Below are 21,335 nucleotides of genomic sequence, written 5' to 3' on the forward strand. Positions count from 1 at the left end.
TCTAACAGAACAAAACAAGTTAGATAAATGGCTCGTGAATGGATTCCTACCAAAAACCACACATCCAACTGTCACTGGCATTGTGACCACGACAACCAGCAGCCAAAACTATATCTCTCTATGGACTTCCTGAGAAGCCATTGGAAAGCAAACTGAATTTGAACCCAGATCATATCAAGCGGATAAAATATACCTATAGTAACAACAACAAAAAACATTAAATCAAGAAAGGAAATGTCTACACATTGACTGATATTGTAATCTGTGAGAAATGTTACCCCACAATACATTTTCTGGAAAACAATGCTCGTATTGCATGAAGTTCAGCATACACTAGGCCACAACTCACCACAAAGAAACTTCTGTGGGCCATATCAAAGTATCTACTATGAAGGTAGGAGACTCAAAGGGTGGATAGGCTAAGCCCAATGGACTGGGGAGCACATTAAGGAAATCCGTATTTACACCGCAGGAAATGGATCAAGCTAAATTCCCCCTCAGCCTTCTTCCTGGAGTTCAAACGATTCACAGTGATCCAGGTCACAGCTAGGTACATGTGGAATGTAATTTGTCTCCTCAAGGTTTCCTTCAAGGGCAGCAGGTAGTCCACTGCAGGGACTGATAAGGGTTCAAACTGCAAAACCATTTGTAGTGACTCTCTCCATATTTTAATCTGGATTCCATTCTTCTACTGTCACCCTACCTACTGTAATTGGTGTAGTGACAATTCCTTTTAACCTTTGAGGCTGTTGAGTAGGCAACTCACATTTCTCACAGGCTATTTTGGTATATGTTGGTCTATCGTTAACGAAGGAGTATATTAGAACTGCGCAGAGGCAAATACTAACATCCTCCTGTTGCTGTGTTTATGGACAGCGATGTCTAGTATTGAGGGTGAGCCATTGTGTACCTCGTCTGGGCTGGCGGCCTGGTAAACCCTACAGGTGTCCTCATAGTGCTGCTCTGCCTCGGCCTGGTCCGTCACGCCGTTGGCCTCGTACACGGGCGTCACACAGTGCACCAGGGCGATGGCCTTCACCGCCTCATGCACACGGCTGCTGATGGTCTTACGAACCTTAGTGGCCGCCGGAGCTCTGGATGCTGGGACGTCGTGAGAGGGCTGTGGGGAGGAAGGTGTACAAAAGAAAAGTTAGCCCACTGAGTTGGATTATAAGCATCGGTCTACCTGCAAGGTTTTCAATGATTGGTAGAGCGGGTTTTTAAACCTAACTTTTTTCTCAGCTATTCATTGATTGACAAACAGTCAGTGGTGGAAAAAGTACCCAATTGAGTTAAAAGGTACCTTAAAAGAAAATGACTCAAGTAAAAGTGAAAGTCACCCAGTAAAATACAACTTGAGTAAAAGTCTCAAAGTATTTGGTTTTAAATATACGTAAGTATCAAAAGTAAAAAATCATTTCACATTCCTTATTTTAAGCAAACCAGATGGCAAGATTAATGTTTTTATTTTATTTACGGACAGCTAGCGGCATACTCCAACACTCAGACATAACTAACAAACAAAGCATTTGGTGTTTAGTAAATGCGCCAGATCAGCAGCAGTAGAGATCAAATCAAATTGTATTTGTCACATCCACCGAATACAACCGTTATAGATAGACCTTACAGTGAAATGCTTACTTACAAGCCCTTAACCAACAATGTAGTTTTAAGAAAATAGAATTAAGAAAATATTTACGAAGTAAAAAATAAAATAAAAAACACAATACCAAAAATGAGGCTATATAAAGGGGGTACCGATACCGAGTCAGTGTGTGGGGTTAAAGGTTAGTCGAGGTATTTTGTACATGTAGGTAGTGGTAAAGTGACTATGCATAGATAATAAACAGTGAGTATCAGCAGTGTAAAAACAAAAAGGGAGGGGGGGGGGGTCAATGCAAATAGTCCGGATGTCCATTTTATTCATTGTTCAGCAGTCTTATGGCTTGGGGGTAGAAGCTGTTAAGGAGCCTTTTGGTCCTAGACTTGGCACTCCAGTACCACTTGACATACGGTAGCAGAGAGAACAGTCTATGACTTGGGTGACTGTCTCCTGAATGGGAAAAGGCGTTGTCTTGCCCTGTTCCCAACTTTCTTGGTGTGTTTGGAACGTGATAGTTTGTTGGTGATGTGGACACCAAGAAACTTTAAACTCTCTACCCGCTCCACTACAGCCTCGTCGATGTGAATGGTGGCGTGTTTGGCCTTTCTTTTCCTGTAATCCACGATTATCTCCTTTGTCTTGCTCACGTTGAGCACGATGACCAGAGATTTTCTCTTGATAAGTGTGTGAATTGGACAATTTTTCTATCCTGCTAAGCATAAGAAATGTAACGAGTACTTTTGGGTGTCAGGGAAAATGTATGGAGTAAAAAGTACATTATTTTCTTTAGGAATGTAGTGGAATGAAGTACAAGTTGTCAAAAATAGAAATAATAAAGTACAGAAACCCCCAAAAACTACTTAAGCAGAACTTTAACGTATGTTTACTTAAGTACTTTACACCACTGCATAGTCATCAGATAAATACATTATTTGTGGGAAAAACATGGATCTACTTGTACCTGTGAGCTGCCGTATCACTATGGTAACCTAGTCAAAGTACATGAAATATGTGTTTTGTTTGTAGTGCTAAAAAAATAACACTTCTCTGAACTGACTCAGTTCTAAAATGACTACCACACAAAGCCATTTGACTATTTAACCTTTATTTAACTAGGCAAGTCAGTTAAGAACATATTCTTATTTACAATGACGGCATACCCCCCGGCCAAACCCTCCCCTAACCCGGGACGATGTTGGTCCAATTGTGCACCGCCCTATGGGACTCCCGATCACGGTCAAATGTATTTATCCAGCCTGGGAACGAACCAGGGTCTGTAGTGACGCCTCTAAAATTGCAATGCAGTGCCTTAGACCGCTGCGCCACTAGGGAGGCTTAACCCTTCCTTACCATCCACAAAGAGACCCACGACAAGTAAACACAACCAGATGTGTGAAGAAAGAAGAAAAATGAACAATCAGCTTTACTATCTTGCTGCGGTTATTTTTAGGCCAGGCGTTGTGTTTCCACAGGGGTCAATGATGGCGCCATTAAACTAGGGCCGGCCAGTGTTAGTGGGCTAGAGGCTAATCCGGTTACCTGCTCCACTAACCTCTGGAGTCAAAGGGACAAAAAGTGTCATTATGGGTCGGGAAGCATTAAGCCAAACAATAATCACACAGCTGATATGTTGCTAAAACAATATGCCCCAAAGACAAGGTTTTTGTTACTTGTTTTAACACAGAATTTCAAACATTGACTGTCTCACCGATTAGTGATACATTTGTTGAACACAGCCCATATTGACTGATGCAGAGCCATAGATCTACGTAAAGAGTTTGGCCATTGCCGTTTCTGTCAATGATGTTCTATGTGCGCCACAGCTATCTCTATAGGGCTGACCCCAATTATTCGACAGGTTGATTGTTTGGTCGATAGGCTGTTGGTCGACCAAGATTATTTTAGTCGAGCAGTAGCAAATATAAATGTATATACAGTACCAGTCAAATGTTTGGACACACCTACTCATTCAAGTTTTATTTTGATCTTTTAATATTTTCTACATTGTAGAATAATAGTGAAGACATCAAAACTGTGAAATAACACATGGAATCATGTAGTAACAAAAAAAGAGCTAAACAAATCAAAATATATTTTATATTTGAGATTCTGCAAAATAGTCACCCTTTGCCTTGATGACAGCTTTGCACACTCTTCGCATTCTCTCAACCAGCTTCAACTGGAATGCTTTTCCAACAGTCTTGAAGGAGTTCCCACATGTGCTGAGCACTTGTTGGCTGCTTTTTCTTCAATCTGCGGTCCAACCCATCCCAAACCATCTCAATTGGGTTGAGGTCGGGTGATTGTAGAGGCCAGCTCATCTGATGCAGCTGGCCTGTGTTCTTTTCCCCATCTTAATATTTAATTTTTATTGGCCAGTCTGAGATAAGTATTTTTCTTTGCAACTCTGCCTAGAAGGCCAGCATCCCGGAGTAGCCTCTTCACTGTTGACGTTGAGACTGGTGTTTTGCGGGTATTATTTAATGAAGCTGCCAGTGAGGACTCAAAGTAGACACTCTAATATACAGTTGTGCACCGGCGCCTCCCACTCCTCTTTCTATTCTGGTTAGAGCCAGTTTGCACTGTTCTGTGAAGAGACTAGTACACAGCTTTGTACAAGATCTTCAGTTTCTTGGCAATTTCTCACATGGAATAGCCTTCATTTCTCAGAACAAGAATAAACTGACGAGTTTCAGAAGAAAGTTCTTTGCTTCTGGCCATTTTGAGCCTGTAATCGAACCCACAAATGCTGATACTCAATTAGTCTAAAGAAGGCCAGTTGTATTGCTTCTTTAATCAGCACAACACATTTCAGCTGTGCTAACATAATTGAAAAAGGGTTTTCTAATGATCAATTAGCCTTTTAAAATGATAAACCTGGATTAGCTAACACAACGTGCCATTGGAACACAGGAGTGATGGTTGCTGATAATGGGCCACTGTACACCTATGTAGATATTCCATTTAAAAAAAAGAAAATCTGCCGTTTCCAGCTACAATAGTCATTTACAACATGAACAATGTCTACACTGTATTTCTGATCAATTTGATGTTATTTTAATGGACAATAAATCTGCTTTTCTTTCAAAAACAAGAACATGTCCCCAAACTTTTGAACGGTAGTGTATATATTGGCACCCATCTCAATTAACTAATCCATTGTGTAGGCCTAGACTAAAAGCCAATACTTCATCTGAAAATGTGGCCGGAGGCTCCATATGGATGATGTGACGCAATTCCAGAGCCTCCGGAGGCATGCAGAGGCCATATCAAGCTCCGTACCAAATCGCAATGCGTCTCCAAAATGTAACAATGCGGAGGGCTCTGTATAGCTCCGCATTGACATGATTGGTTGATGGTAGGTGGGGGCGGTACATCCTGTATAAACACAAACTCACTTCCTTGACAACTTCCTTCACAACAGCTCTGCACTGCTCCGCAAAGCACAACAAGTATGAATGCCCTGACTTCTGCCACCACTAATGATCTGTGGAGCTTCTCAAAGTAGTGTTTTTTTTTCACCTCAAAACAGCAAGCGAATTAAGTCTGTTTTTACATCCATTGAGAATGACATTAGTTACTCAATGTAGGCTATTTGAAAAATCTTTCCAGCTGTCTGCCTTTCGATAACCACTCAGCATGAAAGGGAAAAATGTCATGCTCGGATCTAGTGGAAACATCCTGAAATAGGGCTACCTTATTGCTTCCTATCAGTGCTTGACTTGGACTGAAATAGGTTAACATTCTTTAAAAGAAACAGGTGCCGGTACTCAGCTCCTGCTCAATTCAAGCACTGCTTCTTATCCCTTGCGCAAATAGCCTACAGCTGTGTCCCTTGCTCACTGGCCCAGACTCTTTATACGATGTCGCTAGGGCAATTTTTGGGCTGGACCCAAGTTAATAGTTTATACTGTGTTTCAAGTTTGTTGCAGACAGGCCATGCATAGCCATTGTGATTTATAGTTGTTTTATTTATTTAATTTATCAGGATATTTTCTGCAATGTTTTTATTTGTTGGCTTTATTTAGGCTATTTTTACATAGTTGGCAATGGAAGTTCCTTTTTTAGCTTTGTATCATTTTCATTTGAATAGAATTTTGATTAACCACATGACAATGATTTTCAGATATGAAGACGTTACTAGAACTTAATTGAAACTGTTCCACAAAAATGTGCATATGAAAACCATAACTGGAAAGCAGATCTGTAGAAATGGTAAGATAAATTGGCATTATACATGAGAAAGGTTGTCGACTCCTCGTGTAGCCTATTACTGGCAACTTCAGTAGAGTAATGGCAGAATCTGTGAAAGCCAGTAGGAGGAGGATGGTCGGTCAAGTTTTTTTCTTCCTCTAGATCTCTGGCTCCCTCTTGAGTCATTTGTGTGTTATTTCATAAAACAGTGAGCTTAAAGCATCAGACAAGCTCAATGCATATACTTGATTTTATTAAAACACAGGCTGTCTATATATTGAAAAATCCACGTTAAAAAAAATCCACAAATCGATAAATTGAAAGAACAGATGACTTTCGGTCACCCAATTTTTTGTTGTTGTCAGGGATAGCCCTACTCTATATGGTTGGTGATGATGGTTATTGTTTTACCTGTGTGTAGGCACTGAACACGTGGCTCTGCACCTCGTCCATGGAGTCCATTCCATAGGCCACCGTTCCAAGATGGAGGCGACGGAATACCATCTCATTCTGGGTGAGAGTTCCTGCGTCAAACACACAAGCACAATGTATACTATTTGTAACATTTCTACTGAAAGTGGGGTTACACTCATTGGTGTCAGAAGTGCTGGAAGCCACATGGTAGTGTTGGTGTTACAATTATGATCATCATTTAAAGAGTGATTTTTAAACAGTCCACACTATGATCAAGTAGCTGTTCCTGAAACCATTTCCATGATTTCAGTGTCCTGGTTGTCCTCACACTCACTTTAAAAGCCCCTCTCTCTGTATGTAGTATTTCAGGATGACCTGAGAGCCCCCTACAGCACATACATTAGACTGACCTTTGACCCTTATCACTATGTGGGAAAATCCAGTATAATTTTATTGGCCGTCAGGGTCGTAAATTTAAGAGGGGGTACAGGCCAGTTCCTGAGGGTGTGTGTGTGCAGAGACAGGAGACTTCAGTCCTGTTTTGATTTAAAGCTCCAATAAGTAGCATGTCTCTGAGAGTCGCACACAGCCCAAAGCCCTAGGGATGGGTCAGCTCTAGCAATGTCATACTGGACACAGCCTTAGCACATCTTCAACACTATCATCTCACATCCAACATGTCAGTCAGTTGTGTCGATTTCCTCTCCTGACCACTAAAGCAAGATACATGCATTCTTATTATGTAGCCACTCTACTCTTCCTGTGCACTACAACATTAAGCTGTTTTATGCCAACATTAAATACTATATGTTTTATACCAGTTACGTCCGATGCGATATTGAGCAGTTACATGCACACAACAATGATTATTGTGGATAGTCAGATTAATATGATAGTTTGTTTAAAATATTTACGTGCTTTGCAATGACTTCCCTAATAAGCCTGTTTTCATGGACACATCTGAAATCAGGCAACTGATAGGCCTTTTGTTAAATGCAGAAAATCGGCAATCAAAATACATGTTCTACCACAGTGACCATGTTATTTTTGCGAAGACCACGGTTGGGTAAGTTTAGATTCTAAATGTAATTCCTTACAGTTACTAGTTGCCCGTCCAAAATTGTTATCAGTAACATAACATTTGCATTTCCCAAACTCAGTAATGTAATCTGATTACTTTCAGTTACTTTTGGGTTAGTAGCTGGCACAGCCACAAAGTCATAAAATCTGATTTTAAACCTAACCTTAACCACACTGCTAACCCTAATGCCTATCATTAAATTAAGACATTTTTGTTTTCATACATTTTTACAATATAGAGCATTTTGACTTTGAAGCTGGCCCATCTAGCGGAAATCACTCAGTTCTGCCTCAAGGACCAATAAACATCAACCTTGCTTTGAGTTGAAAAATAAATGCTGCTCTTGGAATGGCATGCTTTGAACACTACCGAAAAGTACTATTTGCATGTGAATTTTTTTCTTCATATGCTGCATTTGTTATAGGCCTATTGTCAAAGTTTTTGTTGGTGACACTTTGATATCTGGATAATTTGCAGCTGTTTAAGTCTATCAAAAGTGGATGTGTCCGTTAGGCCTGTGGTAAAAAAATTATTATCAGAGTTTCTATTGGATAAATTCTATTCACTACACAGATTCTGTTGCAAAACATTTCTTACACGGAAGCAAATGGAACAAAACAGGGAGGGACCTACCAGAATTTGTCAAATAGAAACTCTTGCTTTGCTGTTTGCTTCCGTTTGGTTCTTAAACGGTAAACTGTTTCCGTAATGAATACACCTCTGGTCTCAAAAACAATGATTGATAGGCAGCTTAAACTTCTTCAATTCAACCATTATTGGATTAAAATACACATATACATTTGTGAACAGCCATCCACAACAACCACAATCCATAAGGCACAAATAGCTAAATGAGAGAGCAGCAGTGTGATTCACATCAATGCGCTATGTAGCCTATAATAGGCCTAAGAGATATCCGTGTTGCCCGTAGGCTACACCACTGCTGTCGTCCTTACCTCCAAGCTTTTAATTAAGTGTGACAACCCTCCCACTCTGTCTGCCGAATTCTTTCTCTTTGCTCTTGTTTTCCTTAATAGGATGTCGGTGGGAGGAGCCGGGAGGATCATCAGCAAAATGGGACACACCTGCGGTCATCTCCGCGTCGCCTTCCTTGTTGTTATGGGCTACGAGCTGGTTCATAACACAAGTTAGATAATCTTTGGATGCCGACAGCAGGCGCACCATTGGAAGACATAGGTTGGACTGTAGCCTGCAAAAGCCTATTCCTGTTCTTTTCCAACTATCCATCAAACACATTTGGTGTGCCATCATAGTGTTCTCTTGTGGTCAGACTCACTCAGGCACAACAAACTTAAAATTGGGCCTTTTTTTTCATGTTTATTTGAACATAATTGAGAAAACAGAAAGGTTTCCCCCAAAAAATTGTGCAAACATCCTTTCTGAATGTCAAAAAATCTATTTTTTCAAAAGTATTTGTAATCGGATTACAATATTTTTTGCATGTAACGTAACGGATTACAGTTACAGGTTTATGTAATCCGTTACTCCCCAACCCTGGCAAAGACAATTTGATTCTGAGTTTGAACATATGAAGTTTGTATGTGAAAACTATTTCTAAGATGCATACTTTTGGTTTTTCCAAACTCACTTCACTCACGCATAAGTGGCAGGCTTGCGCTATCAGTGCTGGCACATGCATAGATCAAATACACCGCTGGAAAGTCGATTAAGCCGTTTACATGTCCTAATCATTTGAAAGATTTCTCAGAAAACCAGTTGTTTTAACTGGAATATGCTTATTTTGATTATGAGCTTATTAAGATAAGCAGGGTAAGATGTTTACATGACTAATGCCATACTCCGCCATAATCAGTTTGATATCGAACTATTAGTGTGCATGTAATCGTACACATGGACTAAGCTGATGGAAGTTTATGGAAGCACTCTCACTTCAGATCAATACAGAGTCCACAGCCACATAGCCGTGATAGTCCGACGGCCCGCAATGACATATTTATGTCTATAAACCACAAAAGTAGCAGACTCACCTGTTTTGTCAGTGAGCAGGTAGGAGATGCGTCCCAGTTGTTCAGGTATAGTGCTGGCCCGGACCACAGTGCCTGGGATCTTAGAGTCTCTTCTGATCATCCAGCTGAACACCATCTTGCCCATGTCCAGGTTCACACGCAAGCTGGACACAAGGTTCACATGTTATTTATTTAAAAACAAGACTCCCAGATACACATTTTGGATATCAATGGTTTTAGATTGTCCATCAAACATGTTCATAAGCATATGTAGAAACAAATAAGCAAGGATAGATGTTGATGTACATGAAGATCCAATTGAAAATAATACCTTTTGGTAACACTTACTTTGCTCTCAAACCTGTGTAATAACACAGTTATTACAAGTGTAACTACATTGTTAAATATTACTTTTGATTGCTTTAAAAGTATCTAATTGAAATGGAGATAGAAAGTGTGTTAAAACTTCTACCTGATGGGGACGATGTTGGAGAAAAGCAGCAGGAAGCGGAAGATCTGCAGATACCAACGGCCGGCAAAGTGTTGGAGGGCCACCATGACCAGAGACACCACCACCAGAGCCCCAAACAGGATCTTGGTCAAACAGTTCACTTCCAGGTCAAAGAGGCCAACCTAGAAGAACCACAAGGAGAATATCATCAGGCAGTACTAATCTTTTGAAACACTCTCAAAACAGTCTCAATACAATATTACAGAAAATAAAATTGGCAGAAATGATACTAATACTAGTAGCACTTTATTTTATGGTACAGCATTGAGTATGGGTATTTTCTAAGAAATGACATGATAAAATGATAACCTAATAAACCTACAGATAAGATACATATCTTTGTCTACTAAAGAAAAGTGTCATGTGCAGGGTGTTTTACTGTGACTAACACCTTGTGCCTTGGGTTTGAGGTGTTCATCACACTCCGGAGCTCCTTGCCTGTGTAGATAACTACTCCCACCACAGTGCCTACAGAGAAAGAACATTATAGTCATTGGATAAGACTTTAAGTCTGGAATCATGAACCATAACATGTAATACAGCATATAGCAGCAATGTCAGCGACTTCCCTGGATGTGAAAGGATGTTTTGAAATGTATAACGACAGTAGGAATACGTGAGACAGACTGCCAATTTGCCAAATGACTACCATATGTTATATAGGTTAGACTCTGGAATCTTTATGTAGGGTTTTTTCCCTTTTAGGAAAATGTTGTCTCATAGTTAACTACCCCTGAACTGTTTCTAAGTGACCAAATGTCTGATTGCGCCGGTGTGTGTGTGTGTGTGTGTGTGTGTGTGTGTGTGTGTGTGTGTGTGTGTGTGTGTGTGTGTGTGTGTGTGTGTGGTGTGTGTGTGTGTGTGTGTGTGTGTGTGTGTGTGTGTGTGTGTGTGTGTGTGTGTGTGTGTGTGTGTAGGAGGACAAATCATCAGCACATCAATCGTGGAGGAAGTAACGCCTCATCACAGCTCTAGGGATGGAGGGACAGAGAAATGGAGGGCGGGCGGGCGGGCTGGCACTAGTTACTCATGTGCTATTGGTTGCTTCAGTGGAGAGAGAGAGAGAGAGCACACCACTGGAGGAGTTGGTATTTACCAGAGGCGATGACAGTGCTGGCCCACAGGGTATTCTCAATACTGAGACTCTCATTGACTGGAGGGTCTCCATCCTCCTAAAGCACAGCACATAGGACACAAAACACAGAGTGAGGGGCATTACTCTACGAAAACAGAAGGCAGCCTTTCTTCCAAGTTGACTAGATATGGTGGCAATTATCTGTGAGTCTTTAGCAGGTCTTATTCAAGAAAAGTCAAATAGAATTGTCCAGGTAAACACTCACCCTGGTGAAAGTGCCAATAAAGTTGTGGATGTCAATGTTTGGTTCCTCCGCATACACATAGGATCTGATCTGGAGAAGGTCCTGGAGGAGCAATCACAACATGGTCACTTGATAACCGACAACAATTCTAAGGATATCCCCAAAAAACATGAGATGTGGCATTACTTTACTAAAGATGTCTGCAGTCAGTGATGTGCCAACATTGCACTCTACTATAAATATAGTAGAGCAGCCATTTGGTGTGGTGACTCACAGCAGCAGTGGGCAGTCTCTGAGTACAGGCCACTGGGAGGCGTAGTTTCCAGTCCGTCTCTCCATCCAGCTGGTCAGTACGCAAGAAGCAGGAGCCTGGGATAAGGGAGAACTGATGATTTAGAATGGAGTCACAAACACCTCTAGGGGGCTCTACGGTATAAGGGTTTAGGCTCTCTGTGGTACCAATAACTTATTTCTGTATATCTAAAAAACTAAAATATGTCTTACCCTATCAATTTTGTCACTTGCTTCAACTTCTGGCGTTATTTTATTTGGTGCATCCTTTGTTCCCTCTATCTTTCAACATAAACATATCTTACCGAATGACAAAGGTCATCTTACTACAAAATAGTGTTCAAATATGAATGGTGCCCAACTGCACATTAATCTGGGGATCAACAAGTGGAGAAGCATCCATGCCTGCCTGTAGCGGAGAACACTGAGCATAGTTAGGCTCTTCATTATTGAGTTAATGGCCTCCATGTGTTATAGAGATAACCAACCAAACACTCTTTCCAGTAAAAGAAACATGTTTTTTTCATCCCCCTATAGAAAAGCACAACCGCACCCAAGCATGCTTCATATAGTTTGTGTTACTCCAAATCAAGATGATAAATGTGTAAGGTTATGGTGTTTTATTGCACATTTTCAATGGATCCCAACCGCTGCTAGTTATCGAGGGGGCGATGGTGTTTTTGTTGTGTACAAGACAATAAGCCTGTCGGAGACAGCATTGTTTTGCATGGGAGTAATTCATTGTGTTTCTGTCATCACTCTTCCAAATCTCATCCAATTCCACATTTGTTTATTCAGATTAGGCTCCATCTTTGTACCTTGGTTCCCCCATCTTCTCTTTGCATTTGATATGTTCTTTCTATTCTACACTTTGCATATCTTGGTGATTTTCCTTAGGATGCAACTTGTAATTTGAAAGACAAAAATGGTCAATCGAGATCTTAGGGAAAATAAATGGCCCATGTTTCTTCTACCACAACCCATCATCAACATTCAACTTAAATGGACCGAATTACAATTTTAGACATTGTTACACTTCCTGTCCTGGATCTAGAGTAATCCCTTCACCTCAACACCGTTTTTAAACATGCCATTTCCCCAACTATCTTGTTTTGGAGATTTGGATGAATGACCAGCAGATGTTTACCGTTTCTTTCAGAGGTCCTTAAGAAGATCATGTCAGCAGGAACTCGCTGGTTCTACAAAGACAGAGAAGAAAAACATGACTTCAACTTGCATCCTGTTACAACCCCCCTCCCTCTAACTGTAGACATTCAGACTTCTGCCTTTAATGTACATTACCTGCATTCAGCTAGTCATAATAATAAGCCCTGCAGCAAATCATCCAGCCTTACTTACCCTAACTGGGAGCCTGACTGGGCTTTACACTCTGTTTGACCCAGACTTCACTGTGACTGAGTCCTGGTCAGAGTTATTGGAAGATTAATTCTCAACGCTATTTAAGTTGACAGACTTCAAAACATCGAGCTGGGCATGGACTATTTTAAGTGGTCGATGGTTTAAATAAAGATTTACTGTGGCACTTCAGATCCATGTGGCAGTACAAATTTAGAATGTTGTATATTTAGATATTTTAACAAATTTCATATCTGAAGATCGTAACAATTCAGAGTATGATTTACTTTGAATGTCTCTCAGTCATGGATAAAATAGATCAAATGTATAGAGGGAACAACATGTGTGACCTATCCGTCAGCAGTGTTTAACTGAACCTTTCTGAAAGAAGTGGCCATTTGGTAACTGAGGACTCCCTTCTCATATTTCACATACAAAGACTCCCAGAATCTACTCTTTCTACAATAGCTAGCAAAAAAGATGACAAGAGGCAACTGGCCAAACAGATTGGAAAGTCTGTTAGAATTACTTAAGACACTTTTAACAGCAACAGCATGCTACCAGTGTTGTGACATTCAAATTAGCCTCACAAATGACAACAATACTAACCTCAATTGATTGCCTTGTTTTAACTTTCCTACATGGATATGACACATTAACTTAAAGTATTTTTAAGTGCAACTATCTGGTAAGACCATATCCTACAAGTTTAGCCTCCAATTTGTGGTGCAGTTGAGGTGAAATCTATGAAGTGATACAAACCTTTTCCACAATTATAAGGTCTCCAACTTGAATGCCACTGCTTTTCACCTTCACAGTGCCTGAAACAAAACCACATGTCAAATTAATATTCAATAAGCATTTTTAGATTGCAGAATGTTGAGTTGACCAAATTCATTTTGATAATCATAATCATATTGTGGTTAGACCAAACAAAGGATGAACAGATATGAGCGTATGTTGTTTTATGGACATTACATTCCTCTTAGGAGGGGAAGACTAGAGAAAAGTGACCCAAACAAGTAACAATCTAAAACGACCATGTAAACGTTCACATAGCTGAAACAGGATTTATGGTAGTGAGACATCCTGGTATCATTAACGTCATTCAAAGACACAGTTAAAACCCTGCTCTTCATACTTCTCTTCCCGTGGCCCCATATACAGAAACACTTTTAAATTTGACTGTTTATGTCCAACTGTCTCCTCCCGGTTGCCTAGCAAATGTGGACAACTGTTGTTATAGATTTCCTTTCATTAAATTTGGGGAAAGTCATTTTTCATGTAGGCCGAGACCTGAAAGAATGTTGGAAGGGCGGGGGGAGTTGAGCCTTTTCTTCCATTCCATTTGGAATGAACAGGCAAAAATTGTTAGACGTCACTGACCTATGACCTTTGCTGTGACCTCAGGCTTTTGCATATGTAAGACATTAAAGAACATTAATATTGCTATGCATTTAGGTTTATGGGACTCAAAAAAACTGATCTGTTTCACAAAGATAATTAAAATGTAGTCTAGCTTGCTTTTTACAAACATCTGATGGAGGGCAGCTTATCCATAAACAAAAAACTTCTTAATACATTTCAGTAATAATCAGTCTGAAATCAAAATCCTTCAAGGAAATAAACATAAATTAAGAATGGTCTACTTTAAATGATGAATCCTGCAAGTATACAGGATTAGACAAAAATCCTGGGTAAACAACTGTTTGTTTTTGCCTTTGACAAAGTACTTGCTCAGTTAGAGCAGAACAACAATCTACAGGGATCTCATGCAATTGGCTCTCATACCCCAGTCCCCATGCAGCAAGTCACTGGGGGCACTATCATGGAAGCAACCATTCATTTTGTTTATGAGTAAAACAAAGCTGCCAGATCAAAGGGGAAAAGTGATGGAAACCACAAGAGGTCGCTAGGATTTTATTGCTGGTAGCATTTTATTCCAAGCTCTCTTATGTGCACACTTTTACATCTCTGCTTTGAATTAGGCATCACTCCCCTCCCAGTTTAAACAAGACACGACCAACCTTCATACAGTTAACTGGAGACACCCACTATTCAAATTCAACTAGGCATTTATATTCATCTGAATGGTTGCATCAGGAAATGTGGTGGTTTTTGATTTATATGAGTGGTTATGTTTTCTTGATGGTATTTATGTTATTGTTCAGTCGGCATATTGTGTGTAATGACTGAAAATAAATCCTTACCTCTTGTTGAGAGCTTGCTGTATATCTGTGAATTCACTTCTTTGTCTCGACAATAACATCGGATCTCCTCAACCGCTTCTCTCATGATGGTTATGATCAAAACAAATCCCTGAAAATCAAAAATAAGACAAACCCAGTTAAACATTATTGTATTCTTAGCAAGTGAGTAGTGGATCACGTATACACTTAATGCTACATTACTTTAAAAAAAATGCTGCTTACCAAAGGAACCCAGTAGGTGTACAGAGCACCTAGCCTGAGCTCATTGACAAACTGAGAGCATGCCAGGAGCAGAAAGTACAAGTTGAAGAAGTACTTGAACTGATTAAACAGCACCTGAAAACACACAACAGAACAATATGATTTCACATGAACACAAGAACCAATCATCGATGTGTCTTTACAATATAGGGGTATAGTAATATATGCCTGTGATGTTAATCAGGGTCATGTTCAGTAGGCACAAAAACAGAAAACATCCTGAAACCCGAAGACGAAAATAAGCTTATAGATTGCAATTGTTATTTTGTTGCTTGCCATATGGTTCCACAGAAATCCACACACAAATACATTCTATATGATACACTACATGACCACAGTATGTGGACACATGCTTATCGAACATCTCATGCCAAAATAATGGGCATTAATATGGAGTTGGTCCCCCCCTTTGCTGCTATAACAGCCTCCACTCTTCTGTGAAGGCTTTCCACTAGATGTTGGAACATTGCTATGGGGACTTGCTTCCATTCAGCCACAAGAGCATTAGTGGGGTCGGGTACTGATGTTGGGTGATTAGGCCTGGCTCGCAGTCGGCGTTCCAATTCATCCCAATGGTGTTTGATGGGGTTGAGGTCAGGGCTCTGTGCAGGCCAGTCAAGTTCTTCCACACTGATCTCAACAAACCATTTCTGTATGGACCTCGCTTTGTGCACGGGGCATTGTCATACTGAAACAGGAAAGTGCCTTCCCCAAACTGTTGCCACAAAGTTGGAAGCACAGAATCGTCTAGAATGTCATTGTATGCTGTAGCATTAAGATTTCCCTTCACTGGAACTAAGGGGCCTAGCCAAACCATAAAAAAACCCATAAAAAACAGCCCCAGACCATTATTCCTCCTCCACCAAACTTTACATTTGGGCAGGTAGCGTTCTCATGGCATCCGCCAAACTGTGATTGGTCCGTCAGACTGCCAGATGGTGAAGTGTGATTCAGCACTCCAGAGAACGAGTTTCCACTGATTGGGCCAATGGTGGCGAGCTTTACACCACTCCAGCCGACACTTGGCATTGCGCATGGTGATCTTAGGCTTGTGCGCGGCTGCTTGGTCATGGAAATCCATTTCATGAAGCTCCCGACAAACAGTTATTGTGCTGACGTTGCTTCCAGAGGCCGTTTGGAACTCAGTAGTGAGTGGTGCAACCAAGGACAGACGATTTTCCTGCGCTTCACGCTTCAGCACTCAGTGGTCCCATTCTGTGAGCTTGTGTGGCCCACCATGAGCCGTTGTTGCTCCTATATGTTTCCACTTCACAATAACAGCACTTACAGTTGACCGGGGAAGCTCTAGCAGGGCAGAAATTTGACAAAATGACTTGTTGGAAAGGTGGCCTCCTATGTCACTGAGCTCTTCAGTACGGGCCATTCTACTACCAATGTTTGTCTATGGAGATTGCATGGCGGTGTGCTCGATTTTATACATTATACACCTGTCAGCAACGGGTGTGGCTGAAATAGCCGAATACACAAATTTGAAGGGGTGTCCACGTACTTTTGTATATATAGTGTATGTCTCAACAATAGTGTAAGCCTCATTCCAGTGCCACCCACAGTCAAGTATAGATTTAACAGTCACACTACACCTTGTCTGAATTTTATTACCACCAATGTGCAAGATTAGTACAAAGGGAAATCTTGTGTTCTCTCAATGCTACGGTGACAGCATACAACAACAATAATGTGTTTGAGACTTTGACCCGAAAATAATTCCTTGACATTATCTAAAGTAAATAAAAATCATCATAATTTGCAATGCAAAAAAGGACTGGTCTTTGCTTTTGTTTTTACAAACAAATCTGGAATACTTTTAATGTCCGACCTCATATCCAAAAATGGCTATGTTTTAAGACTAGCAAATGTCTGAAAACCTAATTCATAGTAAAATTATGCTCGAAAAATATGACAGGGAAACAAAAACACTCCTTAGTATTTTTGCCGTGGTTTCGCTTCACTTGTAATGACAAAACAATAAAGAGACTAAGCAACTAGAGCAGTGGAGGCTGCTGAGGGGAGGACGGCTCATAATAATGGCTGGAACTAAGTGAATGGAAAGGCATCAAACACATAGAAACCAAGTGCTCGATACCATTACATTTATTCCGCTCCAGCCATTACCACGAGCCCGTCCTTCCCAATTAAGGTACCACCAACCTCCTGTGAACTAGAGGCACATAGGCTAAACAACACAGGCTAACAAGACTGCTCATTTGATTCGAATATTTGTTATATCTGAATCTATGGGGTCAGCCCTACTGCTCACTAAATACTTACTCCACTTTGCACTAAACTCTTTTAGGCTTGTTGTGTTGTGAATGAGGAGCAAATTACAGTTGCTTAGTTGGCCCTGAGTCCCTGACACTCACCCCTGGGAGGAAGGTGAAGAAGTTGTACTTCTGGTTGTTAATGACATTCCGGGGGTACCTCTGCTCCCTCTTCTCTGGGTGGCCCAGCCACACTGTCCGCGGCCGGAAGTCCCCCATCCCGCAGCACCTCGACCACGGGCAGCACCTGAGGAACACCAGTGTAGTACATCATTAGTGCTGGTTTCCTTGACCCAGGTTAAAGGGATACATCAGGATTTAGCCAATAAAGCCCTTCATCTACTTCCCCAGAGTCAGACAAACTCGTGGACACCATTTATAGGTCTCTGCATGCAGTTACAAAGAAGTTAACTAGCGTTAGCTCAATTGCTAACTAGCGTTAGCACAATGATTGGAAGTCTTTGGTAACTCTCAACATGCAAGTAGTTACCATAGACTTCCACTAATTGCACTAACGATAGTTAGCATCGGCTCACAAAAGTACCTCTGACTTCCTTCATACCGGATGCAGAGATATACAAATTGTTTCCATGAGTTCATCTGACTTTTGCAAAGCAGATAAAGGGCTTCATCGTCAAAATCCCGAAGTATCCCTTAAAAGATACACTATGCAGAAATCGCTCCACCATTTCCTGGTTGCTCAAATTCTAATAGTCCCCTAATTTCTGTTTATGTGACAAAACCAGCAAGAGTAGTGTAGTGTAGAGAATCATTGTACAATCTAAACCGCTGTGAAATATATTTTCCATTACCATATATATTTTTTCAGCTGGTGTACAAACCCGAAAGTAAAAAATGCAAAAACGAAACATATGAATGGAAAGCATAGAAATAGTGCACATAGAACACATCTACCGCTTCTTAGACGGGCTTTCATTGAGAATGACATATCTATAACTGACATTTTCATGTGAATTTGGTCAGGTTGCCCAAAAAGTTAAATGCACATGCACTTTTTTGGTCCCGTAACGGGGATATTGTCTTTCAACATGAACATTTAAATAGCTGGTGTGTGTCTAATGGCACCCTATATCAGCTTTAAGCCTGCTCCTGGACCTCTATTCACAAAAAGTCTCAGAACAGCGCTGATATAGGATCAGTTTTGCATTTAAAATCATAATGATTATATGGACTGGGGAGGGATCTGATCCTGAATCACCATCATACTCAGAGATGCTTTTGAACACAGACCCTGGACTAAAAAGCATGCTCAATGAAGAAATGCCATAACAGTATTTTTTTAGTCCAGAACTAGGCCTAATCTGTGTCTGGGAAACTGGCCCTTTTAGAGTTTCCCTCTCACTGAAAGGCCACTACAAAAACATGCAAATCATATCTTTCTTTTCTATGGTGGTGAGCAAGGCTTCAGTCAGTCAATAGGACCACAGAGGTGGGCCCCGACTCAGTAAATATTGGCTTCGTGTGTTAGGCAGCAAGGTCTTAGTTTCATACACCTTTCTCAAACAAAGCATTCCACTTAATCTAGGCAAGCAGTCAGCACGTGACCTAATCTTATGGCTGCCATGTGTCATAATGTTCTATGATTTTTACAGATCACATATTCTACACATATCGTAGGGACTGAATACCTGGATAAGGAATCCTTGACTGTGGACATAGCTGCAGGAAGTAGTTTGAGTAATGATGATTTTTTTTTGGCCCACGCTACAGATGGCTATATTGGTCCACTAATAAAGGACTAGTAAAGGCCCAGTGCACAACAAATATTTTGCTAAAAAATAAAATATTAATATATTTGTTTTATTCCAGTTTTTCAGTATAAGGATGCATGAGCAGAAAATAACCCCATACCTACTGTAAAATATGGTGGTGGATCTTTGAAGATATGGGGCTATTTTGCTTCCACAGGTCCTGGGGTGGTTGTTAAAGTCAACGTCACAAGGAACTTTATAAGGACATTTTAGCCAAAAATCTGGATGCCTCTGCTAGGATGCTGAAACTTCTTCCAGCGAGACAATAACCCCATGCACACATCAAAATGGTTAATTGACCACAAAATCAACATTTTGCAATGGCCATCTCAATCTCCGGACTTGAACCCCGTTGAAAACCGGTGGTTTGAATTGAAGAGGCCAGTCTATAAGTGCAGACGAAGGATATCAAGCATTTGTATGGAGGAACGGTCTAAGATCCCTCCCAATGTGTTCTCCAATCTCATAAAACATTTCAGACAAAGGCTCAGTGCCGTTATCCTCGCAAGGTTAGGTATTGAAAACAGGGGTGCCAATAATTTTGACCCCGATCTTGAAAAGAAAAAAAAATGTTTAACAAATTCTCTTTCTCTGAGCAATTATATTAGTATAAAATATAATTTCCCCATTTTTTGGAACATACAATATATAGCTCAGTATTTTTTGCTCATTTAAGGGTGCCAATAATTTGGGACCTGGCTGTATATATTTTTTTGAACATCTTAAACCTACTCGTTTGCTATTTATTTCCTGTCTGATCGGATGATGGGGACATGAGGTGCAAAGGGGATGCACGGACAGGTGTGCAGGCTAGTCTTGTGTGGCCTGTATTTTGCCAGATGTCCACCAGATGCATACGCGTTTTGTTTTGCCGGGTGTCTACCCCGCATTTTCAGTACTTGCAGCACATGTGCTTCGCTTTTCAAGTAGCTAAAAGCAACCTAGTTGGATTCTGTGTGTACTTCCGTTTGTACCATCGCACGTTAAAGCAACGCACGAGTTGAAAATATTGAACGCATCACAAAAATACAGAACGCACCACAGCCTAGTGCGGCACCCCCAACGTAGCATTGCAGAATGCTCCATTGACAATGAATAACTTATGCCGGAACACAAAGAGTTTGATGCAACTGGTGGACATGAGACGTTAGGCTTTACTTTACAATTGGTGCAACTCTATGACGCAATATTATCATTGCATATATCAGGAAATATTATAAACTTCATAGAAGTCGCATCATCATCCGTATTGTGTCCATAGTCAATCATGGTGGTTTGCTGTGCACAGTGCTTTACTTGGACTGAAATATGTGCAGGTACACTGTTTATATTTAGGTGGAGCTCCACAATACTTAACTAATATTCTTAGGTTCCGGTAATCCACTCCGGTGAGCTCCTGCCCAAGTCAATCACTGGCTGTCTCCCAATTCTCATAAGGCCTGCACTGTCTGGGGCTGGTTCAACGCAATGACACAAAGAATGCCAGTCAGCCACGCTACCTTACCCCACCTTGTGTTTTAGGCATAATGATAAGGGTGTTGTTTTGCCGTCCTATAGGCCTATCTAGTCAAGATAAACAATAGACGATTAATAGTGAAGGCCTACTAGCACCGACAGAACATACAGCAACCGGAACAACGTTGTGTCATCCCTTTCGCTACAATGAAAGACTTATTTCGATTACACATTTCCCCAACCAAGGCAAATCCCGCCATTGTGTTATTTTTTATGAAAAATGACATTTATCTTGAACGTTTAGAACGGTTACAATATAGCGAATATATTCGTCCGCGGTTTTGTAAACAATTCATTGTTATTAGCCAACGAGCTAAATAACAGCCTAACATCCTCCTAATATCGTTGTTCTCATTTCTACTTAGTTTAAAATGTCTTTTTTTTGTTCTTACCCATTCCTGTTTTTATTGTCGTGTCTTTTTTTGTGTCTTACTGGTTGTAAAGGAATATTGTCCGTCATTCCTGCAGCCCCAGTTGACGGTGACGCCAGGCAAACTCCACCTAGCAGTCTCTGCGGGTTGTGACTAGATGGAGTACAGCT

At 40.7% G+C, this 21,335-nt stretch overlaps 1 protein-coding gene across 1 annotated transcript in view; it reads right to left on the minus strand.

Moving 5' to 3' along the window:
- The window catches only part of LOC129860637 (probable phospholipid-transporting ATPase IIA), a 42,330-nt gene extending 20,998 nt beyond the window's left edge, over positions 1-21,332 (minus strand). Inside the window, exons 1-14 of the mRNA XM_055931233.1 lie at positions 21,187-21,332; positions 17,610-17,754; positions 15,190-15,303; positions 14,968-15,076; positions 13,520-13,578; positions 12,549-12,600; positions 11,385-11,479; positions 11,132-11,212; positions 10,888-10,963; positions 10,183-10,259; positions 9,753-9,913; positions 9,302-9,444; positions 6,209-6,321; positions 911-1,120 (exon numbers count right to left, since the gene is read on the minus strand). Of these exons, the coding sequence (XP_055787208.1) occupies positions 911-1,120; positions 6,209-6,321; positions 9,302-9,444; positions 9,753-9,913; positions 10,183-10,259; positions 10,888-10,963; positions 11,132-11,212; positions 11,385-11,479; positions 12,549-12,600; positions 13,520-13,578; positions 14,968-15,076; positions 15,190-15,303; positions 17,610-17,754; positions 21,187-21,254 (1,503 nt within the window). The 5' untranslated portion in view covers positions 21,255-21,332. The remainder of the gene's footprint in view (positions 1-910; positions 1,121-6,208; positions 6,322-9,301; positions 9,445-9,752; positions 9,914-10,182; positions 10,260-10,887; positions 10,964-11,131; positions 11,213-11,384; positions 11,480-12,548; positions 12,601-13,519; positions 13,579-14,967; positions 15,077-15,189; positions 15,304-17,609; positions 17,755-21,186) is intronic.
- Positions 21,333-21,335: the final 3 nt, after the last annotated feature.

This window comes from Salvelinus fontinalis, chromosome 8 (genome assembly GCF_029448725.1).
Source record: "Salvelinus fontinalis isolate EN_2023a chromosome 8, ASM2944872v1, whole genome shotgun sequence".
NCBI classification, from domain to species: Eukaryota; Metazoa; Chordata; class Actinopteri; order Salmoniformes; family Salmonidae; genus Salvelinus; species Salvelinus fontinalis.